The sequence below is a fragment of the Mastigoproctus giganteus genome, chromosome 7 (assembly GCF_048544385.1).
Source record: "Mastigoproctus giganteus isolate SK-2022 chromosome 7, ASM4854438v1, whole genome shotgun sequence".
NCBI classification, from domain to species: domain Eukaryota; kingdom Metazoa; phylum Arthropoda; class Arachnida; order Uropygi; family Thelyphonidae; genus Mastigoproctus; species Mastigoproctus giganteus.
The window spans coordinates 138,487,262-138,509,543 of NC_143581.1; the positions used below are offsets into that span (position 1 = coordinate 138,487,262).

Genomic DNA, 22,282 nt, shown 5'->3' on the forward strand with positions numbered 1-22,282 from the left:
TGATTGTTTCTTTTGGAACCTCCTAAATGAGCAGAGTTGGATTTGAAAGTTTGGGTTTATCGATAGAGATTCCTATATTAGAGAAGGAAGATGAAGAAGCAATCCTTTCAAGATCTTTTTGGAATGCAGTTTCTATCAGTACTCCTTTGTTGCGGATGAGAAGAAGAATTTTAATTCTTACATCTTTGTACTCATGTTTTAATGTTTCTCCATGTCGACCAGAGAACACACGCAATTTAGAGACCAGTATACTGACGTGACGGCCTCCGTAGCCGAGTGGGCAAGAGCGGGAGTGCAGTAGCACACGCTCTTTGAGTAGACCGGGGTTCAAGCCCCTGACTGCTGAATACGGTCGATCTGCCAACCCGCACTGGACCAGCGTGGCAGATTATGGTCCATTTCCCTCAACATGAATTGTTGAGGAGGCTTCCATCCTGCAGTGGGTTGATAATGGCTGCACTTTACTTTTTTACTTTTATACTGACGTGTCATAGTCTTAGTTGGACATTTTCACATTTTCTCGATGTGCACAATTCGAAATGTCACAGATTAGTAATTAAGTTTGTAGCTGTAGTAGTCCTAATGTCATCTTACATCGTGAATTCGGAAACGGCGACACCTGGTTGTGGCACTGATATCGCACCCAAAAGTTATATAGTCGATATGCAGAGTTGTTGAAATGTGATGCACGTATTGAGTTATTTGCATATGTTTTGAGTGCTAATTTTCGTTTAGTATTGTATTTTTTTCCCCCTTTTTTTCAGTTTGATGTGTTGATCTAGCGGAGTATTTGTAGTACTATACTTAATTGAAGTTTGGCATTTTCTGTGTAGTTCAACAGAGAAATTGGTAAATAATGGTTGAGGAGGCTAGTTATGTTCCAGAATGCTGGAGAAATGACACACGCATGAATTCTTTATTTATGAATTTTCGGGCCCAGTCAGCAAATCCGCAAGGATGGGCTGACAAAATGAATTTTTGGAAAGCTTGTATACTGAAGTTCTGCTCAGAAACTAGAACTTTAATATTTACTTCTTCTGAACTGCAACAAGCGTTTAAGAGAAAGGGACAAATTCCGAAGTGCCTTGACACAGTACTAGAACAAATGCAAAGGTATACATTTAGCATTATTCTCGAAATATTTTTTTTTGGGTATTTTAAAATTGATAAAAATCATATGTTTGGTAGTATATTAGTCCCTGACTTAGCATTATTAGTGGTAAATGATGCTAGAAGCAAACTTATAGCACCAGCCAAAAAGAAAAAAAAAAGAAAAAAAGAAATAACTATCTACCTCATCTGTCTGTTCTCCTCCACTAATTTCAAGTTCTTTGCTAAACTTATTCAAACAATTCATTTCCACATCACCAGATGATAGTTTGTCCCACTAGTCAGTTACTTGCTGGCCAAAAACAAGTTTTAATATGTCTATCCTTCAACTTTCCCCTTTCAGCTTTATGTCCCCTCATATGTGTGTGTTGTCTGAAAAAGAATAAGAATGCCATAAGTATTTACTGTACTTAACCCATTCAAAGTCTTAAACACTTCAAAGTGGTATCCTCGCTTGTGTCTAGTTTCCATGCACTGCATTTTGCAGAACTGAAGTCTTTCTTGGTTGTTGTTGTTGTTGTTATTTGGTTTATAGGAGCATTAGCAACTAAGGCCATATTGCTCCAGGAATATGCGGTGGTCATTCCCTGACCTTTCAGCATCCTCCGTATTTGGTGGTGACGGGCTCGAACCCCGGTCTAATCAAAAAGCGTGTGCTACGCACTGCTGTCCCTTCCCACCTGGCAATGGAGGTGCCCTCTTTCTTCGTAGGAGTACCTTTTGTGTCCTAGACTAAGCTTGAACTTGTTCTCTAATCTTTGCCAGAAAAGTGGGCTTTGGGGAATTGACTCTTGCATCATGAGAACAATGCACCTGTACAGTGTTCTGGCACGTTCAAGAATTTCTTGTGAAGCACTATTTACAAGTTTGGAAACTTAATTTTAGGATGGATGTAGGTCTGTTGGAAAGGGACCAGAGACATGTGAAAGGCTAAGTTGGGAGCACAAAAGGATATTCTTCCTAAGAAAGACTAGGGTTCTGTGAAGTGCAGATCCTAGAAACCAGGCATTTGTGGGGTAACACTAATTGAAGTGTATAATGTGTAGTCCACCTTATAAACAGTAAACTAAATGCTGATAGAACCTTTTCTCATTCTGAGATGAAACACAAGGGAGCATAAATTTAAATTGGAAAAGAATGGCTGGAGAATAGATGTGCAGAAATTTGCATTCAGCCAAAGAGTAATCAACTTTGCACCTAGTATTGTTGGAGGTGGGTAGTTGGAATAAATTTAAGGTTAGGTTATGTTAAGTTGTTTTGGACAAATTATTGGAGGGAATGAGCAAATGAAATTTTTATTGGTAGGTGCCATATGTGTCTTGCATCATATTGCTAATACTAATCATTGTGGTTCCTTATCTGCCACAGTCACTGGATTTAGTGCCTTGGGTTTTTTTTTTTTTATTTCCTAAGGTAAGTCCCCCCCCCAACCCATTTGAAAGTTCACATATTTGACGGCTGAGGAAATTATCCAAAATGTTTCATAGAACTATTAGCAGTTTAAAAAGTAGCCTATCTATCATGAATGTTTCTAGAAGTTACAGAAATAATGGGATCAGTGTATACAATGTCAAGGAGCATCTTTAAAAGAGTTCCATCAAAATAGCTGGTAAGCTTCATTTTACAAATATTTGTTCAGGCCCCTAATTCTCTGATCACACCTTATATTGTGTGATATTTTTTGATGCTGAAAGGAAATTTTTATGAAAAACTCCTAATGCTTATTCATATGGAATGGTTTGTTATTGTAAAAATACTTTTGTCAACTATTTGTGTTACACATTCTGCTAAGAGGACATTACATTCCATTAGCATTTTGTTTGTTACTTAAAAAAAAAAAAAAGAAGGAATATACTCAAAAGAAATTAATATCTTAATCAAACAGGGTATCATTAGTTTAGTATTATTACCACAATATGTTTTGGATGTAAAGTATGTATAAGGTTAAGTAAAGCTACCACAGTGTCAAGATTAAACTATTTTATTGAAATGTTACAGAGTTAATCAAAACTAATCAATGCAAATATTTAAACAGTTGTGATGTAGTAGTAGCATGTGATTCAAGAAAGCAAGTGTATGAGCTTATGCAGCATCAGCCAAAAAAAAAAAAAAATTTACAAAACAAGTCCCTTTAAATGTTTGTCCAGTTCCTCCTCAAATTTATTTAACTTATTAACTTCCACAATGACAGATGGAAGTTTGTTCCAGCAATTAACACCACCCGCTGGCTAAAGGCAAATTTCCGCACATCTATTCTACATATGTCTTTCCTCAATTTGAATTTATGCTCCTTTAAGTTCGTAATCTGAACAAGTGGAAGAATCTCATCAGAATTCAGCGTGCTCAACTCATTCAAGGCCTTATACACCCCAATCAGATCACATCGCAGGAGCCTAGTCTCCAGCCGCTGCAATTTGCAGAACTTAAGCCTCTCTCTTGGTAAGAGGATCCCTTCATTCCTCTCACCAATCTTGTTGCCCTTCTCTGTACATGCTCAAGCAAATCTACATCCTTCCTAAAATGAGGCCTCCAGACCTGTACGCAGAATCAAGGCATGGCCTGACCATTGCCTTATACAGCTGGACAATCACCTCCTTTTCCCTGCTAGCAAAATTCCTATATATCATTGACAAAACCCCATGACCTGCCCTGGCAGCCTGTCTGCATTGCTCAGAAAACTTCATATCGGACTGCACAATACTCCCAGGTCTTTTTCATTTTCTACCACCTTAAGTTTAGTACCACACAGTTGGTACGTTTCTCTGGGGTTACTTCTACCCATATGCAGTGCTTTGCATTTGTCAGTTAAGCTTCAGTTGCCACTTCTCAGCCCATTTGCTCAACTTATCTAGATCCAGTCGGAGTAGCATACTATCTTTACCGTCATTAACAACCCTGCAAACCTTTGTATCATCTGCAAACTTGGACATTAAACCTGATATACCTTCATCAATATCATTGATAAACATACAAAACAACAATGGGCCTAACACCAAATCCTGCAGGACTCCACTAATAACATTAGTCCACGAAGAGCAGCACACATTGATTACCATCCTCTGTCTTCTCCGATTCAACCATCCTTTTATCTATTGTAGCAACTTACCCTTAATACCATTCTTCTGTAATTTGTACAGTAGTCTTTCATGCGCAACAGTGTCAAAAGCTTTCCTGAAATTCAAGTATATTATATCAAAATTATTTTTTGCATCCAGTTCCTTTGTAACCACATCATAATAACCAATCAGATTTGTCAGACAAGACTTTCCCTTAACCAACCCATGCTGTGTCTGAATTATTGCTGCAGTCTTGTCTAGATGATCCTGCAATGCATCTTTAACCAGTGACTCCATTATTTTACCCGGAACAGAAGTTAAACTAAATGGTCTGTAATTACTCATGTTACCCTTCGATCCCCCTTTGTGAATTGGGGATGTTTCAAAAAAGTCAGTGTTTTCTTAAGAAAAATGCAAAGGTTGAGTTCCAGTAGCTTTCCATTCCATGTAAATTGAAGCGCCATTTTACTAGGCCTGATGATGATGAGGAACAGTAACTTCTCAAAACATTGCCAAACTATTTGCGTATTTGTATTGATAAAATTAACTCTAACATTTTCAGTAAGGCAACTAATCTTTATACACAATAGCTTTGTGTCATTTTCTGTATTTTATATTTATGAGATGAATAATGTATAATGTTCCTGTTTCAATGAATTACTGTAGTTGTTGGTTTTGAGAAGGCAATTCATGGGATTTTCCAATGACATGAAACTGGTATGATTGGATGCTGTCTTAATTAATATAGGAATAAGGGATCCGGAATCAGGTTTAATCTGTGAATATAAAAATTTGGATCAGTTGTATTAAAATGGATGATACATTTATTTGGCATTCCATTTTTGAATGCATTGAATTTTGCAATTATTTTGTAGATTATTTTACCCATAATGCACAATGATGAATTCGTCTTGTTGATTACTTGATTTCCATGTTTATAGGCAAAAATTATTTCCTCTTATTAGCACCTATTACAAACTAATGGGTTTAAAAGATGAACTGATGTAAACATTTAAGCCATTTCCTTTTACCATCCAGTTCATTGTATGATAACATTAGTTAATTTTACTTGCTTGGGTTCAAATGTTCAATTTCAATAATTTCTCCTTTACTTTGCTCTCAGTTATTACAAAATAAAATTGGTATTATTACCAATGTCAAAAATAACTGTTGTTTTTTTTAACAATTAATAAAAACACATGTATTACTTTTTATGTAGCATGTTATATGCATTGTTTGATGAGGAAATGCTATTAAACCTAAAATTTACTCAGTAGAGCAGCCCCTTAAAAGTTATAGCTTAGCATTATAAAGATTTTAAAAACAACATTTTGGAATTCAAAAGTACATCACCAAGGGTGTCAAGACTAATACTCAAGATTTCTAAGAGGTACAAGCTAAAGATTATAATGATTTATGCACCAACATCGAGCCATGATGATGAAGAGGTTGAAGAAATGTACACTGAAATTGATTTTCTAGATGAGCAGAAAACCCATTACACTATTATTATGGGGTACTTCAATGCTAAGGTTGGAAAAAGGCAAAACAGCGCAGAAAGAGGAACTATAGGAAATTTTGGAATTGGTGAAAGAAATAAAAGAGGTGAAAGACTTGTGGTATTTGCAGAATCTCAAGGAATGTCAGTAATGAACACTTTTTTCAAGAAAAGGGTGAACAGAAAGTGGACATGGAAGAGTCCAAATGGATTAACAACTAATGAAATCGACTTCATCCTCACTAACAGAAGATATATTGTGACTGATGTTACCGTCCTGAATAAGGTAAATGTTGGAAGTGATCACAGAATGGTAAGATGTACACTTGATATAGATGTAGGAAAGGAAAGGAAAAAACTGACTCGAGTAAATAATACAAAGGTCTTTGAGATAACAGAAGAGGAGAAAAAGCAGTATGTACTGGAACTTAAGAACAAGTATGAGCTTCTGCAGACTGCTGAGGACCAAGATATCGACGAGGAATATTACAACTTTTTGAAAGTGATAAAGCCCAAGAAACCTATAGGGAAACAGAAATCCAAAGAAGAAAAAATTAGTCAAGAAACACTTGTCATGATGAACCAAAGACGACAAATGAAGAGCAAGAAAAACACTGACAGGGAGAAAATTGAGTATACTGAGTTATGCAAAGCCATTAGAAAGAGACTCAGAGAGGACATAAGAAGATTTAACACAAGAAAAGTAGAACAAGCATTAAGGGAAAACAAAGGATTTAAATCAGCAGCCATGAGCAGGAACACAAAAAGACAAATGATACTGAAACTGAAGAATAGTGACGGTGTACTTATAAACAGCAGAGAAGGCATAATTCAAATAGCAGAAGACTACTATAGAGAATTATATAAGGAGTGAGGGAATGATACCAGCAGTGGGGAAGATGGATTGCAAAGTAGCAACACATACAACATACCCGATATTCTTCCTGATGAGGTAGAACATGCATTGAAGAAAATGAAGAATCGGAAAGCCCCGGGGGAAGATGAAGTTACTGTAGAGTTGTTAAAATTGGGAGGAAGAGACATAACACAAAAACTGGCAAGGCTCTTCACAAAGTGCATTAGAAAAGGTGTGATGCCTATGCAGTGGAATAATGCAATCATAGTTTTGCTGCATAAGAAAGGAGATAAATCAGAAATTGCAAATTATAGACCAATTAGCTTGTTATCCCACATCCACAAGTTGTTCACAAGGGTCATTACTAACAGATTAGAAAGAATACTTGATGAGAATCAACCGAAGAGCAAGCTGGCTTTAGGACAGGATTCTCAACTATGGATCACCTTCAAGTAATATCACAGCTAATGGAGAAAGCAAATGAATATAAAACACCATTATGCCTGGCATTTGTGGATTATGAAAAGGCATTTGACTCCATACAGCATAAAGCAATGTTTCGGGCACTGGAAAGACAAGGCATAGATACTCCATATATTATGATTTTGAAGAAAATATATGAGAGTGCTACATCCTTTATTAGACTAGACAAAGACAGTAGCAAATTTAAAATCGAGAAAGGAGTTTGACAAGGAGACACAATATCTCCGAAGCTGTTTACTGCTGCCCTTGAGGAAGCTTTCAGAAGATTAGACTGGTTGCAGAAAGGGGTCAATGTGAACGGAGAGTACCTAAACCATTTACGATTTGCAGATGACATTGTGGTCATAAGCCACGATCCCAACGAATTAGAGGAAAATCTTAATCAGTTATGCACAGTTAGTAATGATTTTGGACTAAAGATGAATATGGCTAAAACAAAAGTAATGATGAACAAGTATGCCACGGAAAGGGAAATAATGATTGAAGGAGCAGTAATTGAAAAGGTGGAGTCATATACTTATCTGGGACAAGTTATTAGCTGTAATAATGATAAATGGCTGGAAGTCAAGAGAAGAATAAATTTTGGATGGATAGCATTCAGGAAATATAGTCACATACTGAAGAGCAATATCCCAGTTTGTCTGAAACGTAAAATAATGAATCAATGTATACTCCCCACCATGACTTATGGAAGTGAAACTTGGGCGCTCACCAAAAGAATGGAAGAGAAGCTAAGAACTACACAGCGAAGAATGGAACGAATTATATTGGGAATCAGACTGTTAGATAAGAAGAGAAACACGTGGATTAGGCAGCAAACTCAAGTAAAGGACATTCTTATCAAAACTAAAGAACTAAAATGGTCTTGGGCAGGACACATAGCTCGAAGACATGATGACAGATGGACTAAGAAAATAACAGAATGGTACCCAAGAGGAGGTAGAAGAAAACCTGGAAGACAAAGGCGGAGATGGATAGATGAAATTCATGAGTTTTTGAGTAGTAAATGGATGGCCAGTGCTCAAAACAGAAGGAACTGGAAAGTTGCTGGAGAGGCCTTCATCCTGCAGTGGATTGAAAATGGCTGATGATGATGATTAGTTTAGGTATATGATGCAAGAAAAGAAGCAAATAGCATCAGCCAAAAAAAAAAAAAAAAACTTCCCATTTCACCCATCCAGTCACACCAAATGTTTGTCTAGTTCAGCCTTAAATTTATTTAAGCTATTAACTTCCACAACAATAGATGGAAGTCTGTTCCAACAATCAACTACCTGCTGGCCAAAGGCAAAGTTTTACACATCTATCCTAATACTGTCTTTCATCAATTTGAATCTGTGTCCCCTCAGTTTCTTAATCTGAGCAAGTGGAAGTATCTCATCAGCATTGAGCTTGCTCAAAACATTGAAGGCCTTATACACCTCAATCAGATCACCTTACAGGTGCCTAGTCTCCAGATGCTGCAACTTGCAGAACTTAAACCTCTCTTGGTAAAAGCACCCCTTTGCTCCTCTCATGAATCCTGTTGCCCTTCTCTGTATTCGTTCTAGCAACTCTACATCCTTCCTAACTGCCACTGATGTTGTGACCTATGTACCCTCTCTCTAGAAAAGATTGCAGTTATATTTTGACACACCATTTTATTGGATACTATGATGTGGTCACAAAGGAACTGGAGGCAAAAAATAATTTTGATATCATGTACTTGGATTTCAGGAAAGTTTTTGATACTGTTGCACATAAAAGACTGCTGTACAAATTGAAGCAGTGTGGCATTAAGGGTAAGTTGCTGCTATGGATAAAGTGATGATTGAGTGGGAGAAGACAGAGTGGTTATGAATGGGCACTGCTCTCTATGGCATGGACTAGTGATATTAGTGGAGTCTTCCCCGGTTTGTTATTTGGCCCATTGTTGTTTTCTGTTATTATCAATGATATTGATGAAGGCATATCAGGTTTAATATCCAAGTTTGTAGATGATACAGGTTGGTGGGGTGTTTAATGATAGTAATGATGGTATGCTATAGCAACAGGATCTAGAAAAGTTAGGCAGATGGGCTGAGAAATGGCATTTGAAGTTTTAACAATGTCAAATGCAAATTGCTGTATATGGGTAGCAGTAATCCTGCAGTAACATGCCAGTTGTGAGATACTACACTCAGGGTAGTGAACTCCACTATATGTAGAAACACATAGTGGAGAATGAAAAAAGACCTTGGGGTAATTGTGCAGTGAGTTAAGAGGTTCTCTGAGCAGTGCAAACAGGCAGCCAGGACAGCTCATGGGGTTTTGTCAATGATATACAGGAATTTTGCTAGAAGGAATAAGGAAGTGATTATCCCATTGTATGAGGCAGTGGTCAGGCTACATCTTGAGTATTGCATGCATGTCTGGAGGCCCCATTTTAGGAAGGATGTGGAACTGCTGGAATGAATACAGAGAAGGATAACAAGGTTAGTGAGAGGAACAGTGCTCTTACTAAGAAAGGCTTCAATTAATGAGACTAGGCACCTACGAGGTGATCTTGATTGAGGTTGTAAAGCTTTGAATGGATTGAGCAAGCTGAATACCAGTGGGATTCTTCCTCTTACTTAGACTGAGCACGGGGAGGTATAAATTCAAATTGACGAAGGACGGTCATAATATGTGCAGAAATTTTCCTTTACCGACCGCGGGTGGTTGATTGCTGGAACTAAATTACATCTATTGTTGTGCAAGTGGTTAGCTTGAATAAATTCGAGGAAGGACTAGGCAAACTATTGAAGGGGATGGATAAGTGAAATGGAGTGGTTTTTTTTTTGGCTGATGCTGTATCAGCTTGCTCATTGCATCATTTTCCAGTGCTAATGCTGGTTTACTGAATTAGCATTAGCACTGGAAAAATTTGAATTGAATTTCAGGTGTTGCTTAAAACATCAAAGGCAGATATTGTTGGGATATCAGAGACGTGGTGCCATATAGATGTAAGGATTGCAGAACTGGAATTTGGGAAGTACAATGTGTACAGGAAAGATAGACAGGATAGGAAGGGAGGAGGGGTTATGCTATTAGTTAAGAAACACATAAAATCTAAGGAAGTGCAGCCAGTCGACATCGCTGGACAGTGCCGTGTCGAGTCAGTTTGGTCTGACATAAGCATTGGGAGATCAAAATTGAGAGTGGGAGTGTGTTATAGGCCTAATAACTCTGATGAGTAGAATAAGAAACTGTACAGGGAAATAGTGGGCCAGTAAATCAGAGAGTCTTATAATGAGGGATTTTAATATCCTGGATATTGACTGGAATTTGTGGGTTGGTCACTCGCACACTAGCAAGGCTTTCGTGGATTTATTGGATGATTGTTTTCTACATCAGTATGTTCAGGAGGCAACTAGAGGGAGTAATACTCTTGATTTGATTATCTGTAGTGATTCTTCATGCATTAAGAATCTGCAGGTAAATGAACCACTAGGTGGCAGTGATCACAGTGTGCTGAAGTGGGATTTACTCAAAGAGGTAACTACCATCTGGGGTAAAGGGAAGGGTTTTTGCTTTTGTAATGGCGACTACGGTGGTCTGAGAAAGTATTTAAATTCTATACGGTGGGACCAACTGATGATGTTACCAACAGCAAATTCAAAATGGGAGGCATTCAAAGAATTTATCTTGGAAGCTATTAGCTTTACATACCAACTAAGAAATATTGTTCAAGGTTTAGGCCTAAGTGGATGTCAGATGAACTAATGAGACATATGGCAGAGAAGAAAAATGCATGGGATACATATAAATTAATGAGTGACATGGAATCCTATCATAGATATGTGGGTGTGTAACCAAGTCACAAAGGAGATTAGGCAGGAAAAGACAGATTATGAGAAATCTTTGGCAAAGGATGCAAAGAAAAACAGCAAAGAGTTCTTTGACTATGTAAACTCTAAAAGGAAAGGGATGAATCAGATTGGTCTACTGAATATTGATGGTTCAACTGTTGATGATCCTGCTCAGGTGGCTAACAAACTAAATGAGTATTTTGCATCTACATTCACACATGAGGAGTTATTCAGCAAGGGGAATGCCAGAGGTGAATTAAACTCTTGCAGTAAGCTAGATAATTTTGTAATAACTGAGAGGAAAGTGGTGGAGAAATTGTTGAAGATAAACATAAAAAAGGCACCCGGGGTGGATGGGATCTATCCAGTTATATTAAAGGAGGCAGCAAAGGAAGTAAGCAAACCCTTAGCCATAATTATGAGAGCTTCCTTGGACTCAGGGCAGGTACCCATGGACTGGAGATGTGCAAATGTGACCCCAATTCACAAAGGAGGATCAAAGGGCAACACAAGTAATTATAGACCTGTTAGTTTAACTTCTGTTCCAGATAAATTAATGGATGCTCTGGTTAAAGAAGCACTGCAGGATCATCTTAGACAAGACTTCAGTTATAGCTCGGACACAGCATGGTTTTGTTAAGGGAAAGTTTTGTCTGACCAATTTGATTGGATACTATGATGTAGTCACAAAAGAATTGGATTCAGGGAATAACTTTGATATTATATATTTGGATCTTAGAAAGACTTTTGATACTGTTGCACATGGAAGACTGCTGCACAAATTGGAGCAGTATGCCATTGGAGGCAAATTGCTGTTATGGATGGTTGAGTTAGAGAAGACAGAGTGGTAATCAGTGGACACTGCTCATCGTGGACTAATGTTGTTAGTGGAGTCCCTTAGGGTTCAGTGTTGGGTCCATTGTTGATTTCTGTATTTATAAACAATATTGATGATGATATATCAAGCTTAATGTCCGGAAAGACATTAAGGATCTGGAAAGGTTGAGCAGATGGGCTGAGAGGTGGCAAATGAAGTTTAACGATAAATGTAAAGTACTACATATGGGTAGCAGTAACCCCAGAGTAACGTATCAACTCTGTGGTACTACACTGATAGTGTTAGAGAATGAAAAGGACCTGGGGTAATTGTGCAGGCAGATATGAAGTTTTATGAGCAATGCAGATGGTCTGCAAGAGTAGCTCATGGTGTCTTGTCAATGATGTACATTCTAGCAGTGATAAGGAGGTGATTATCCCCTTGTAAAATTACAATTAAAATTAAAATTACAATACACCATTGACATGGTGTATTGTCAATGATATATAGAAATTTTTCTAGCAGGGATAAGGAGGTAATTATTCCATTGTATAAGGCAATGGTCAGGCCACACCTAGAGTACTGTATACAGGTCTGGAGGCCTCATTTCAAGAAAGATGTAGAGCTGCTGGAACGAGTACAGAGAAGGGCAACAAGATTAGTGAATGGAACAAAGGGATGCTCTTACGAAGAAAGGCTTAAGTTTTGCAAATTACAGTGTCTGGAGACTAGGCACCAGCGAGGTGATCTGATAGAGGTGTATAAAGCCTTGAATGTTTTAAGCATGCTCAATGCTGATGGGATTCTTCCTCTAGCTCAGAAAAATCACCTGAGAGGGCATAAATTCAAATTGAGGAAAGACAGATGTAGGATAGATGTGCGGAAATTTGCCTTTAGCCAGCGGGTGGTTGGTTGGTGGAACAGACTGCCATCCTTTGTGGTGGAGGTTGATAGCCTAAATAAGTTTAAGGCTCAGCTGGACAGGTATTTTGAACGAACAGAGGGGTGAAGTGGAAGTGGGTTTTTTTTTTTTTTTTTTTTGGCTGATGCTGCATAAGCTTGCTTTCTTGCATCAAATGCCTCTACTAATGCTAATGCTAATGCAATGGCTCCCAGCAGTCTCTGAAATACCATGCATCTTGTTTTCCAGGCTTCTGCTCATTCTAATAGAAGCAGTGCAAGAATCTCTTTCACCTCTGCCAGTGGCTACTGTCAATATATTGGTCTTTATCTCTCCCCAAGCTAGCAGTTTTCCGACCCACCTAACACTGCCTCGATAGCATCAGCAAATATTCTTGCACCCTTTCTATTTAAGTGTATCCCATCCCTGTTGAAGGAATCTCTCCTGTTAACAAGTACAGTCCAGGCTGAAAAAAATTCTACCCCTTGAGCCTTGCACAATCTTTCCAGGGCTGAATTGATCGACAAGGCTCTCATCATATACTCCCTCCTATCGTGTCTGGGCAGAATTGCAGACACTTTCAAATTCAACCCTAATTCTCGGCTTTTGTTCAACAGTGACCTGTACTTGTTAAGTAATTCTGCCGGTCTCCTACTCTTAATATTATTAGTGCCAACGTGTACAACTATATCACCTTTTGTGCCCTTAAAAGATGATATTCGCTCTACAACGTCATCAACCTTTGCCCCTGGCAGACATACCCTGGTCCTGTTCCACCTATCTTTTTTACAAAGCATGTTCCCCGTTTCCCTGACAATAGAGTCACCAACAACTACTAGTTCCTTCGGGACCAGCGCATTCTGCCTTGCGGGTTGTCTGTGTCACGCGATGCCCAAGTGCAAGCTCTGGCGTTGATGTGGGCAGCTGAGAGCTTGATGGGCCCCTCAATTTAGTTTCTTCGAGGGCATCCACCCTGTCCTTCAAGCTCTCATATAGGCCCACAAGAACGCCGAGTTGTTGCTTGATATCGATACACTCCTTGCATCACGCACACACAAAGACATCCCCCTTGGCAGTATCATGTCCCGTACCCGATTGCTCTGCAAGCATCAAGCAAACAGTGCATTTTATAAGGCTGTGAGTCAGAGGACAACTGCCCCCCTCAGTTCTGCTCTGAGCCACAGCACTTCCATTAGCTTGAGCCTTTTGCTTTGCTGCTCTGGTCTGAGTCATGATTCTATTAATTTATTAATTAATTATAATTAATTATGTTAAATATAATTAATTATATTATGTTTGTAATCTAAGTCGTTATATGTATTTATTTAAACGTACAATTTAACTGCTAACGAAGTTCAACTAACGCTATCTAGTACGGTATATAACTATCGTATCACAAAGGCGGGAAAGTTTGGTGGCTAACAACTTTGTCATTGACTTCTAAGAACAAAGAATGTTTCTTTAAGGCATTCAGAGGTCTTCTAGTTTCAGACAGAATTCATAGATAGCAAATTGCCTGACTGGGTTATCCAGAAACTTAAGTATTATTTAAATTTAACTTTAATATAATTGTGTTTGGAAAAGAAATTCATTAGCATTAGTAGAAGCATATGACGCAAGAAAGCAAGCTTATAGAGCATCAGCCAAAAAAAAAAAAAATCCCTTCCCATTTCACCCATCCATTTGCTCCAAATATTTGTCTAGTTTTGCCTTGGAATTTATTTAGGCTGTCAACTTCTACTACGACAGATGTTTGTTCCAGGAATCAACCACCTGCTGGCTAAAGGCAGATTTCCACACTTGTATTCTACAACTGTCTTTCCTCAGTTTCAATTTATGTCCCCTCATTCAATTGATCTGGGCAAGAGGAAGAATCCCATCAGCATTGAGCTTGCTCAAACCATTCAAGGCCTTTTACACCTCAATAAGATCATCTTGTAAGTGCCTAGTCTCCAGACACTGTAATTGCAAAACTTAAGCCTTTCTTCGTAAGAGCAACCCTTTGTTCCGTTCACTAATCTTGTTGCCCTTCTCTACTCATTCCAGCAGCTCTACAACCATCCTAAAATGAGGCCTCCAGCCCTTTTATATAGTATTCAAGGTGTGGCCTAACCATTGCCGTATACAAGGATAATCACCTCCTTATCCCTGCTAGAAAAATAACTGTATCATTGACAAGACACCATGAGCTACTCTTGCAGACTGTCTGCACATTGCTCAGAAAACATATCTGACTGCACAATTACCCCCAGGTCCTTTTCATTCTCTACCACCTTGAGTGTAGTACCACCCAGTTGATACGTTATTCTGGGGTTACTGCTACCCATATGCAGTACTTTACATTTAGGAATGAACTTCAGTTGCCACCTCTCAGCCCATCTGCTCAACTTTTCTAGATCCTGTTGCAGTAGAATACTGTCTTTAGTCATTAACAACTGTGCAAACCTTTATATCGCCTGCAAATTTGGACATTAAGCCTGATATGTCCTCATCAGTATCAATAATAAATGCAGAAAACAACAATGGTCCCAACTCTGAACCCTGGGGGACTCCACTAATAACAGTAGTCCATGAAGAGTAGTGTCCATTGATTACCACTCTGTCTTCTTCCACTCAACCATCCCTTTATCCATAGCAGCAGTTTGCCCTACTGCTCCAATCTGTACAGTAGTCTTCCATGTGCAACATATCAAAAGCTTTCTTAAGATCCAAATATATGATATCAAAATTATTTTTTGTATCCAGTTCATAGTATCCAATCAAATTGGTCAGATAACACTTCCCCTTAACAAATGCATGCTGTGCCCGAACTCTAACTGAAGTCTTGTTTAGATGATCCTGCAGTGATTCTTTAACCAGTGCCTCCATTAATTTCCCTGGAACAGAAGTTAAAGTAATGTGTGTGTGTAATTACTTGTGACCCTTTGATCCTTCTTTGTGAATTTGGGTCACATTTGCACATCTCAAGTCCATGGGTACCTGCTATGCATCCAAGGAAGCTCTCAGAATAATGGCTAAGGGTTTCCTTACTTCCTTTGCTGCCTCCTTTAATATAACTGGATAAATCCCATTTACCAGTTGCCTTTCTTATGTTTATCTTCAATTTCTACTATACTTTGCTCTCAGTTATTAATCATTTAGCTCACTGCCAGAGTTTAATACACCTCTCGCATTCCCCTCCCTGAATAACTCCTCATATATAAATGTAGACGAAAAATACTCATTGTTTGTCATCTACTTGAGCAGGATCATCAACAGTTGAACCGCCGATATCAAGTGGACCAATCTTATCATCCCCTTTGTATTCTAGAGTTTATATGAGTAGAGAACTGTTTGCTGTTTTTCTTTGCATCCTTTGCCAAAGATTTCATGTAATCTGCCTTTGCCTGACTAACCTTCTTGGTGACTCGGTTACAGACCAACTTATATCTACCATGAGCTTCTGTGTCACCTGTTAATTTTTATGTATTCCATGCATTTTTCTTCTCTGTCACATGTCTCATTAGTTCATCTGACATCCATTTAGGCTTAAACCTTAAACAATATTTCTTAGTTGGTATGAAACCCTAGTAGGTTCCAAGATTAATTCCTTGAATGCTTTCCATTTAGAAGAATTAATTATCATCAAATAATGGTATTCAGAGAACAAGTTTTTTTAAACTAAATCAAAGCTAATCAATTTTGCAAAAGAAAAAAAAAAAAAAAAGACAGACTTGCACAAGGAAGCATGAAATAAAATAAGTTATACCAAGTCATTCTTGGCATTTTAATAATACCTTCTAGCAATTCCAAGTCAGAGAATATTCTGCAAGGTGGAAAAAAAAGAAAGAAAAACTGAATTCAAATCAATTTTAGTAGTAGTAGTAATGGCAAATAATGGAAGAAAGCAACTTATATAGCAAAAGTAAAAAAAAAAAAAAAAAAACTACACAGTTCAGCCATCCGCATACCCTCCAAGAAATTTTCTAGTTCTTCCTTGAATTAAATGAACCCATTCACTTCCACAACAAGAGATTGAAGCCTGTTCCAACAATCAAACACCCACTGGCTGAAGACAAACTTCTGCACATCTATCCTGCAACCATCCTTCTTCAACTTGAATTTATGTTCTCTCATGTGTAGTTTCAGCAAGTGGAAGAATGCCATTCGCATTCAGCCTTTTCAGTCCATCCACGGGTTTAAACTCAGTCAGATCTCCTCGCAGGTGCCTAGTCTCGAGACACTGCAATTTGCAGAACCGAAGCCTTTATAGGTATGAGCACCCTTTTGTTCCCTTCATCAATTTGAAATCCCTTCTCTCCACCCCATTCCATTAGTTCTGCATCCTTCTTAAAGGACTCCAGACTGTATACAATATTAAAGATGCAGCCTAACCATGGCCTTGTACAAAGGAATAGTCACCTGCTTATCCCTGCTAGCAGCAAAGTTTATGTATATCAGTGACAAAACCCTATGAACTGTCCTGGCAGCATGTCTGCAATGCTCAGAGAATTTCATATCTGACTACACCGTTACTATCAGATCTGTTTTCATTCTCCACTACCCTGATTGTAGTACCACACAGTTGATAAGTTACTCTGGGGTTACTGCTATCCATATGCAATACTTTGCATTGCATTTGTCAGTGTTAAACTTCAGCTGCCATTTCTCGGTGCACTGACCCAATTTTCCTAGATATTGTTGCAGTAGCTCACTACAATGACTGTCATTAAACCACCCTTGGCAACATTTGTATCATCTGCAAACATGGACATTAAACCTGATATACCTTCATCAGTATCATTGATAAATATTAAAAGCAGTAATGGGCCCAGCACTGCACTCTGGGGAACTCCACTAATAACATTAATCCCCGAAGAGCAGTTCTCATTGATAACTACTGTCTTCTTCCCTTTATCCAGAGCAATAATTTGCCCTTAATGCCACATTGCTCCAGTTTTTACAGTCGTCTTTTATGTGCAACAGTATCAAAAGCCTTCCTGAAATTCAAGTATATCATGTCAAAATTATTTGTTGCTTCCAATTCCTTGGTCTCTGCATCATATTAACCTATCAGATTGATTATACACCACCACCCCTTAACAAATGCATGTAGTAATTGCATGCCTAGCCATATGGTCCTGTATTACTTCTTTAACCAGTAATTCCGTTATTTTCTGTGGAACAAAAATTAAGCTAACAGGTCTCTAGTTATTACTCACTTCTGTTGCCTTTTGATTCCCCTTTACAAATTGGGGATACATTTGCACATCTCCAGTCCATAGAGATCTCCGCTGAATCCAAGGATGCTCTTATAATTATGGCTAAGGATTTACCTACCTCCTTTGCTGCCTCCATTAATATAATTGGATAGATTCCATCCTTTCCAGGTGCCTTTTTTATGTCCATCTTCAACTGTTTCTCTTTCACTTTCCTTTCAGTTATCACAAAGTCATTTACCTCTTGTTAGAGTGTGATAAACTTCTGGCATCCCCTTCCCTAAAGAATTCCTTGTGTGAATATAGATGCAAAATATCTATTCAGTTGGTCCGCAACCTGAACAGGTTTTCCTTAGCCATCGTGGCCCAATATGATTTAACTCCTACCTTCTACTATTAATATAAGCATAGAAGTCTGTGCTTTTTTTCTTTGCATTCTTTGCCAGAAGTCTTCTCATAATTTGCCTTATCTTGCTCCTTTGTGACTTGATTACAAACTAATTTATATCTACCATGGGCTTCTGTATCAACTGATATCAACAGATAATTTGTATGCATTCCATTCGCTTTTCTTCTCTGCCATGTGTCTCATTAGTTCATCTGAACAGTATTTCTTCGTTGGTATGAAAAGCCTATTAGCTTCTTTGATTACTTCTCATTTAGAATATGCTATTGGTAACATCATCAGTTATCAGTAGCATAAAACTGTCTGAGACTTCTGTAATCACCCTTATGAAAGCAAAAGCCCTTCCCTTGACAGTGTTTGTCTTTAATTAAATTCCACATTAGTACACTGTGATCGCCACCACCCATTGAGTCTTTTACCTGCATATTATTAATGCATGAAGAATCACTGATGATAACGAGATAAAGAGTATTGCTTGCTTCCTCTTGTTGCCTCTCTAACATGTTGCTGTAGAAAACAGTCATGCAAGAAATCCACAAAAGCCTAGCTAGTGTGTGAGTGACCAACCCAGAAATTCTATTCAACATATGGAAAGTAAAAATTCCCCATTATGAGACATTCTAATTTGCTGGTTCACTCTGCTTCCCTATATAGCTGTTTGGTATATTCATCACAGTCATTAGACCTATAATACACCTATCTCTATTCTGTTTTCCCAGTGCTTATATCACACCAAACTTACTCAACATTGCACTGGTCACCCATGTTAACTGGATGCACTGCCTTAGATTTTATTTGTTTCTTAAATAACAGCATAGCCCCTCTTCCCTTCCTACCCTGTCTATCCTTTATGTACACATTGTACTCCCCAAATTCCAATTCTGCACTGTATTCCCAAATTCCAATTCTGCACAATTATATCTGGGTAGATACCCAAGTGATGTAATGATGGCAAAACAGTTGTGAAATATATCTTCACAATATGAGAGATGCCTGATGGTGTATGATATAAGTTAAGACTCTAATGCATTAGGGCTTAAAGCCTCAAGCTGCAAAAGAAATTAGACTATGTATATTTTAGTGCAATTGCATCATTTATGCACAGCTAAATAAAGATTAGCAAATTTGCAATAGCGGCATCGTTTAAGTTACATCCTTCGGGTGAAGCGTTACTTATTCGAAGTAGTGCAATGTCATGGTAACTCGTCGTGAAGGTATTCACAATACAAGATGTAACTTAAACGATGCCGCTATTGCAAATTTGCTAATCTTTATTTAGCTGTGTATAAATGATGCAATTGCACTAAAATATACATTGTCTAATCTCTTTTGCAGCTTGAGGCTTTAAGCCCTAATGCATTTTTTATATATATATATATATATATATATGTGTATAATAAAATTTTTTATTATATATTTAATATAATAATATAAATAATAATATTTTAATATAAATAAAAACTTATATTAAATATAAGTTTTTATTTAATAAACTTTTAATAAAAGAAATATTATTTTTCTGGGATTTTTTTATTCACCCAATTTGCAAAGAGTTCATTTATTTTACATGAAAATTAAAAATAACTAAATAAAAATGACATTATTTTTTACTTTTCAAGTGATGATTAAAACCTATTCATAAAATTATGCATATGAAAAAGTCGGTCACTTTTAATTACAGTATAAATTGAGATATGATTCCTGATTTAGAACTTTTTTTCAGTAAAGTAAGACAAATCCAAATAAGATAATCTTTTATCAGTGTGAGGGTCAGGAGATACATTTATCCTTAAAAAATTATTGTTTTTTAATTGTTTGTGCTGTTTTTCTTCCAAGTTTTCCTCCACATATTGTTCCTAACAGATATAAAGCATGATTTATATTCCAGTAATAGTAAATTGTAAATATGCAAAACCTTCCAGTAAAATTCCAGTAAATATGCAAAACCTTTATTAGAAGAAGTCCCTGGCAGGCTGGGATCCAGGTGCAACATGTTTGGCTGCATTTCAGAATGTAGTGCACACGCAGAACCCTTATAAGTATTGCAGTCTCTTGCCTTAGTTTTTATAAACTTGCTTACACATTTTGTAGGAGTACAGGCTATTAAATGAGTTTCCATTCATTGAAAACACACACATATACATGTATTGCATTTTATTCTGACTAATAATAAATGCTGTGTTTAACTAATGTACAAGTTAGTGCATTTGCATCATTTCTGTACATAGCCAGCTACATAAGTAGTTGCTGACCGGGATAGCAGGTGGGTAAAGTGCCTGCCCAAAGGTTGTGGGTTCAAATCCTGTTTCGGGCTTGGATCAGAGTAAATGCAAAAATAAATTAGCATCATTAAGTATATCTCATATTGTGAATACCTTCACAACAAGTTGCCATGATATTGCACTACCTTGAATAAGTAACACTGCACCATAGGAGAAGACTATTGTTACTTATTCTCAGTGGATACCATCGCCCATATGGCACCATTTTGGAGCTTATTGGTTCCTCACTATTTACGTAACCTGAGGCTAAAGCCTCAGGTTACGTAAATTTAAACATAGCATTACGGTATAGTAACCCGAGGCTTTAGCCTCTGGTTACTATACCGTAATGCTATGTTTAAAAACTGTACTGTAATGCTATGTTTAATTAATCTACAATATAGATATTGGCATGGGATGGAAAGTTTGCCCCATAGTAAAATGTATGTATAGTTTTGAATATTTTGTTGAAATTGTATTTATATTCAACAAAGCACTTCTTTGTAAAATTAAATATTATAGTCATAATGGCAGTGGGTTTTTTTTCTTTATTAGTAATTAAGTGGTCAAATTCAGATTTTCATATACAATTCTTTGGAGCATATGCTGGTTCTGGTTGTGAATGTTATTAACATTCACAACCAGAGCCAACATTAAAATAAATTGAAAATTAAAAAGAGTTTTGCCAGCATTAAAAAATAAATTCCCTTTCCTGGCTAATAGCTAATTTTTTTTTTTTTTTTTTTTTATAAACACTTTAGCTGTTGTCATTTTTCTTACTCTTCTAATCACTTTATTAAAATAATGACTTTTAAATAAAAAGCAGCAGACCAGATCACTTTCTCTAAGCAAAAGGAGATGATACTTTGTTATTAGCATATTAGTAAAGTTGTATTTTGCTTCCACAAACTCTGAATATTTTATGTTTTCATGGTGAATAATGTGTCGAGTCTGAACAACTGCCAAGCAATATGCAGAAGAAAAACTTCTGTTGAATGCCAAATGAAAGTTTCATGTTAATTATGTTATTTTGCATGTTATTTACACACAGACAACTTTTATTACACTTTAAACTGAAAAAGTATCTTTTACACGCTACTTAACTATTCATTTTGATATGATAGATTATTCACTGTTTAACATCAAGTTTGCTAATTATGGTCACCCTCTGCCTGGTGAGAGTCCAGTAAGATCCAAAACACCTGTCACAGTTCCTTTGAGTTTTTAATGAAAAGTAGATTCTTCTTTTTTGGTAATGCTATTCAAATAAAAGCATTACCAAAAAAGTAGAATCTAAATCGAGTCATGGGTAATGTCTTTTTCAAAAGGGAACAAAGTGGTAGCAAGATAGATAGATAGACAGAACAGAAGAGAAGTGTCTAATTAAATCGATTCTAATCGTGTCTAATTAAATCTAATTAAATCGGACGGATGTCGGATAGATGTGTGGAAATTTGCCTTTGGCCAGCGGGTGGTTGGTTGGTGGAACCGACTTCCATCACTGGTTGTTGAAGTTGATAGCCTAAACAAATTTAAAGCTCAACTGGACAGGTATTTCGAACGAACGGAGGAGTGAAATGGGAGTGGGTTTTTTTTTTTTTTTTTTTTTGTTTTTTTTGGCTGATGCTGAATAAGCTTGCTTTCTTGCATCATATGCCTCTGCTAATGCTAATGCTAATCAGAATTGGATTTTTTTTTAATATGTACATGAAATATTTTTAGGATGTGTGGTGAAAATTTACCCCCACGACCTTACAAACAAGTTAATAGAACTGTATATTCATTATTAATCATAAATAAACAAAATAAGTAAGTTATCAAGGTGATCATTGCTATACAAGAAGAATCAGATTAAGATAATTAAAGCCTACACTGTTAAGTTCATTT

At 37.2% G+C, this 22,282-nt stretch overlaps 1 protein-coding gene across 2 annotated transcripts in view; it reads left to right on the plus strand.

Moving 5' to 3' along the window:
* Window positions 1-710: 710 nt before the first annotated feature.
* The window catches only part of LOC150083222 (charged multivesicular body protein 7), a 266,289-nt gene continuing 244,717 nt past the window's right edge, over window positions 711-22,282 (plus strand). For both annotated transcript variants that reach the window (XM_090377112.1, XM_090377114.1), the window contains exon 1: window positions 711-1,113. In XM_090377112.1, the coding sequence (XP_090233238.1) occupies window positions 857-1,113 (257 nt within the window). In that variant the 5' untranslated portion in view covers window positions 711-856. The remainder of the gene's footprint in view (window positions 1,114-22,282) is intronic.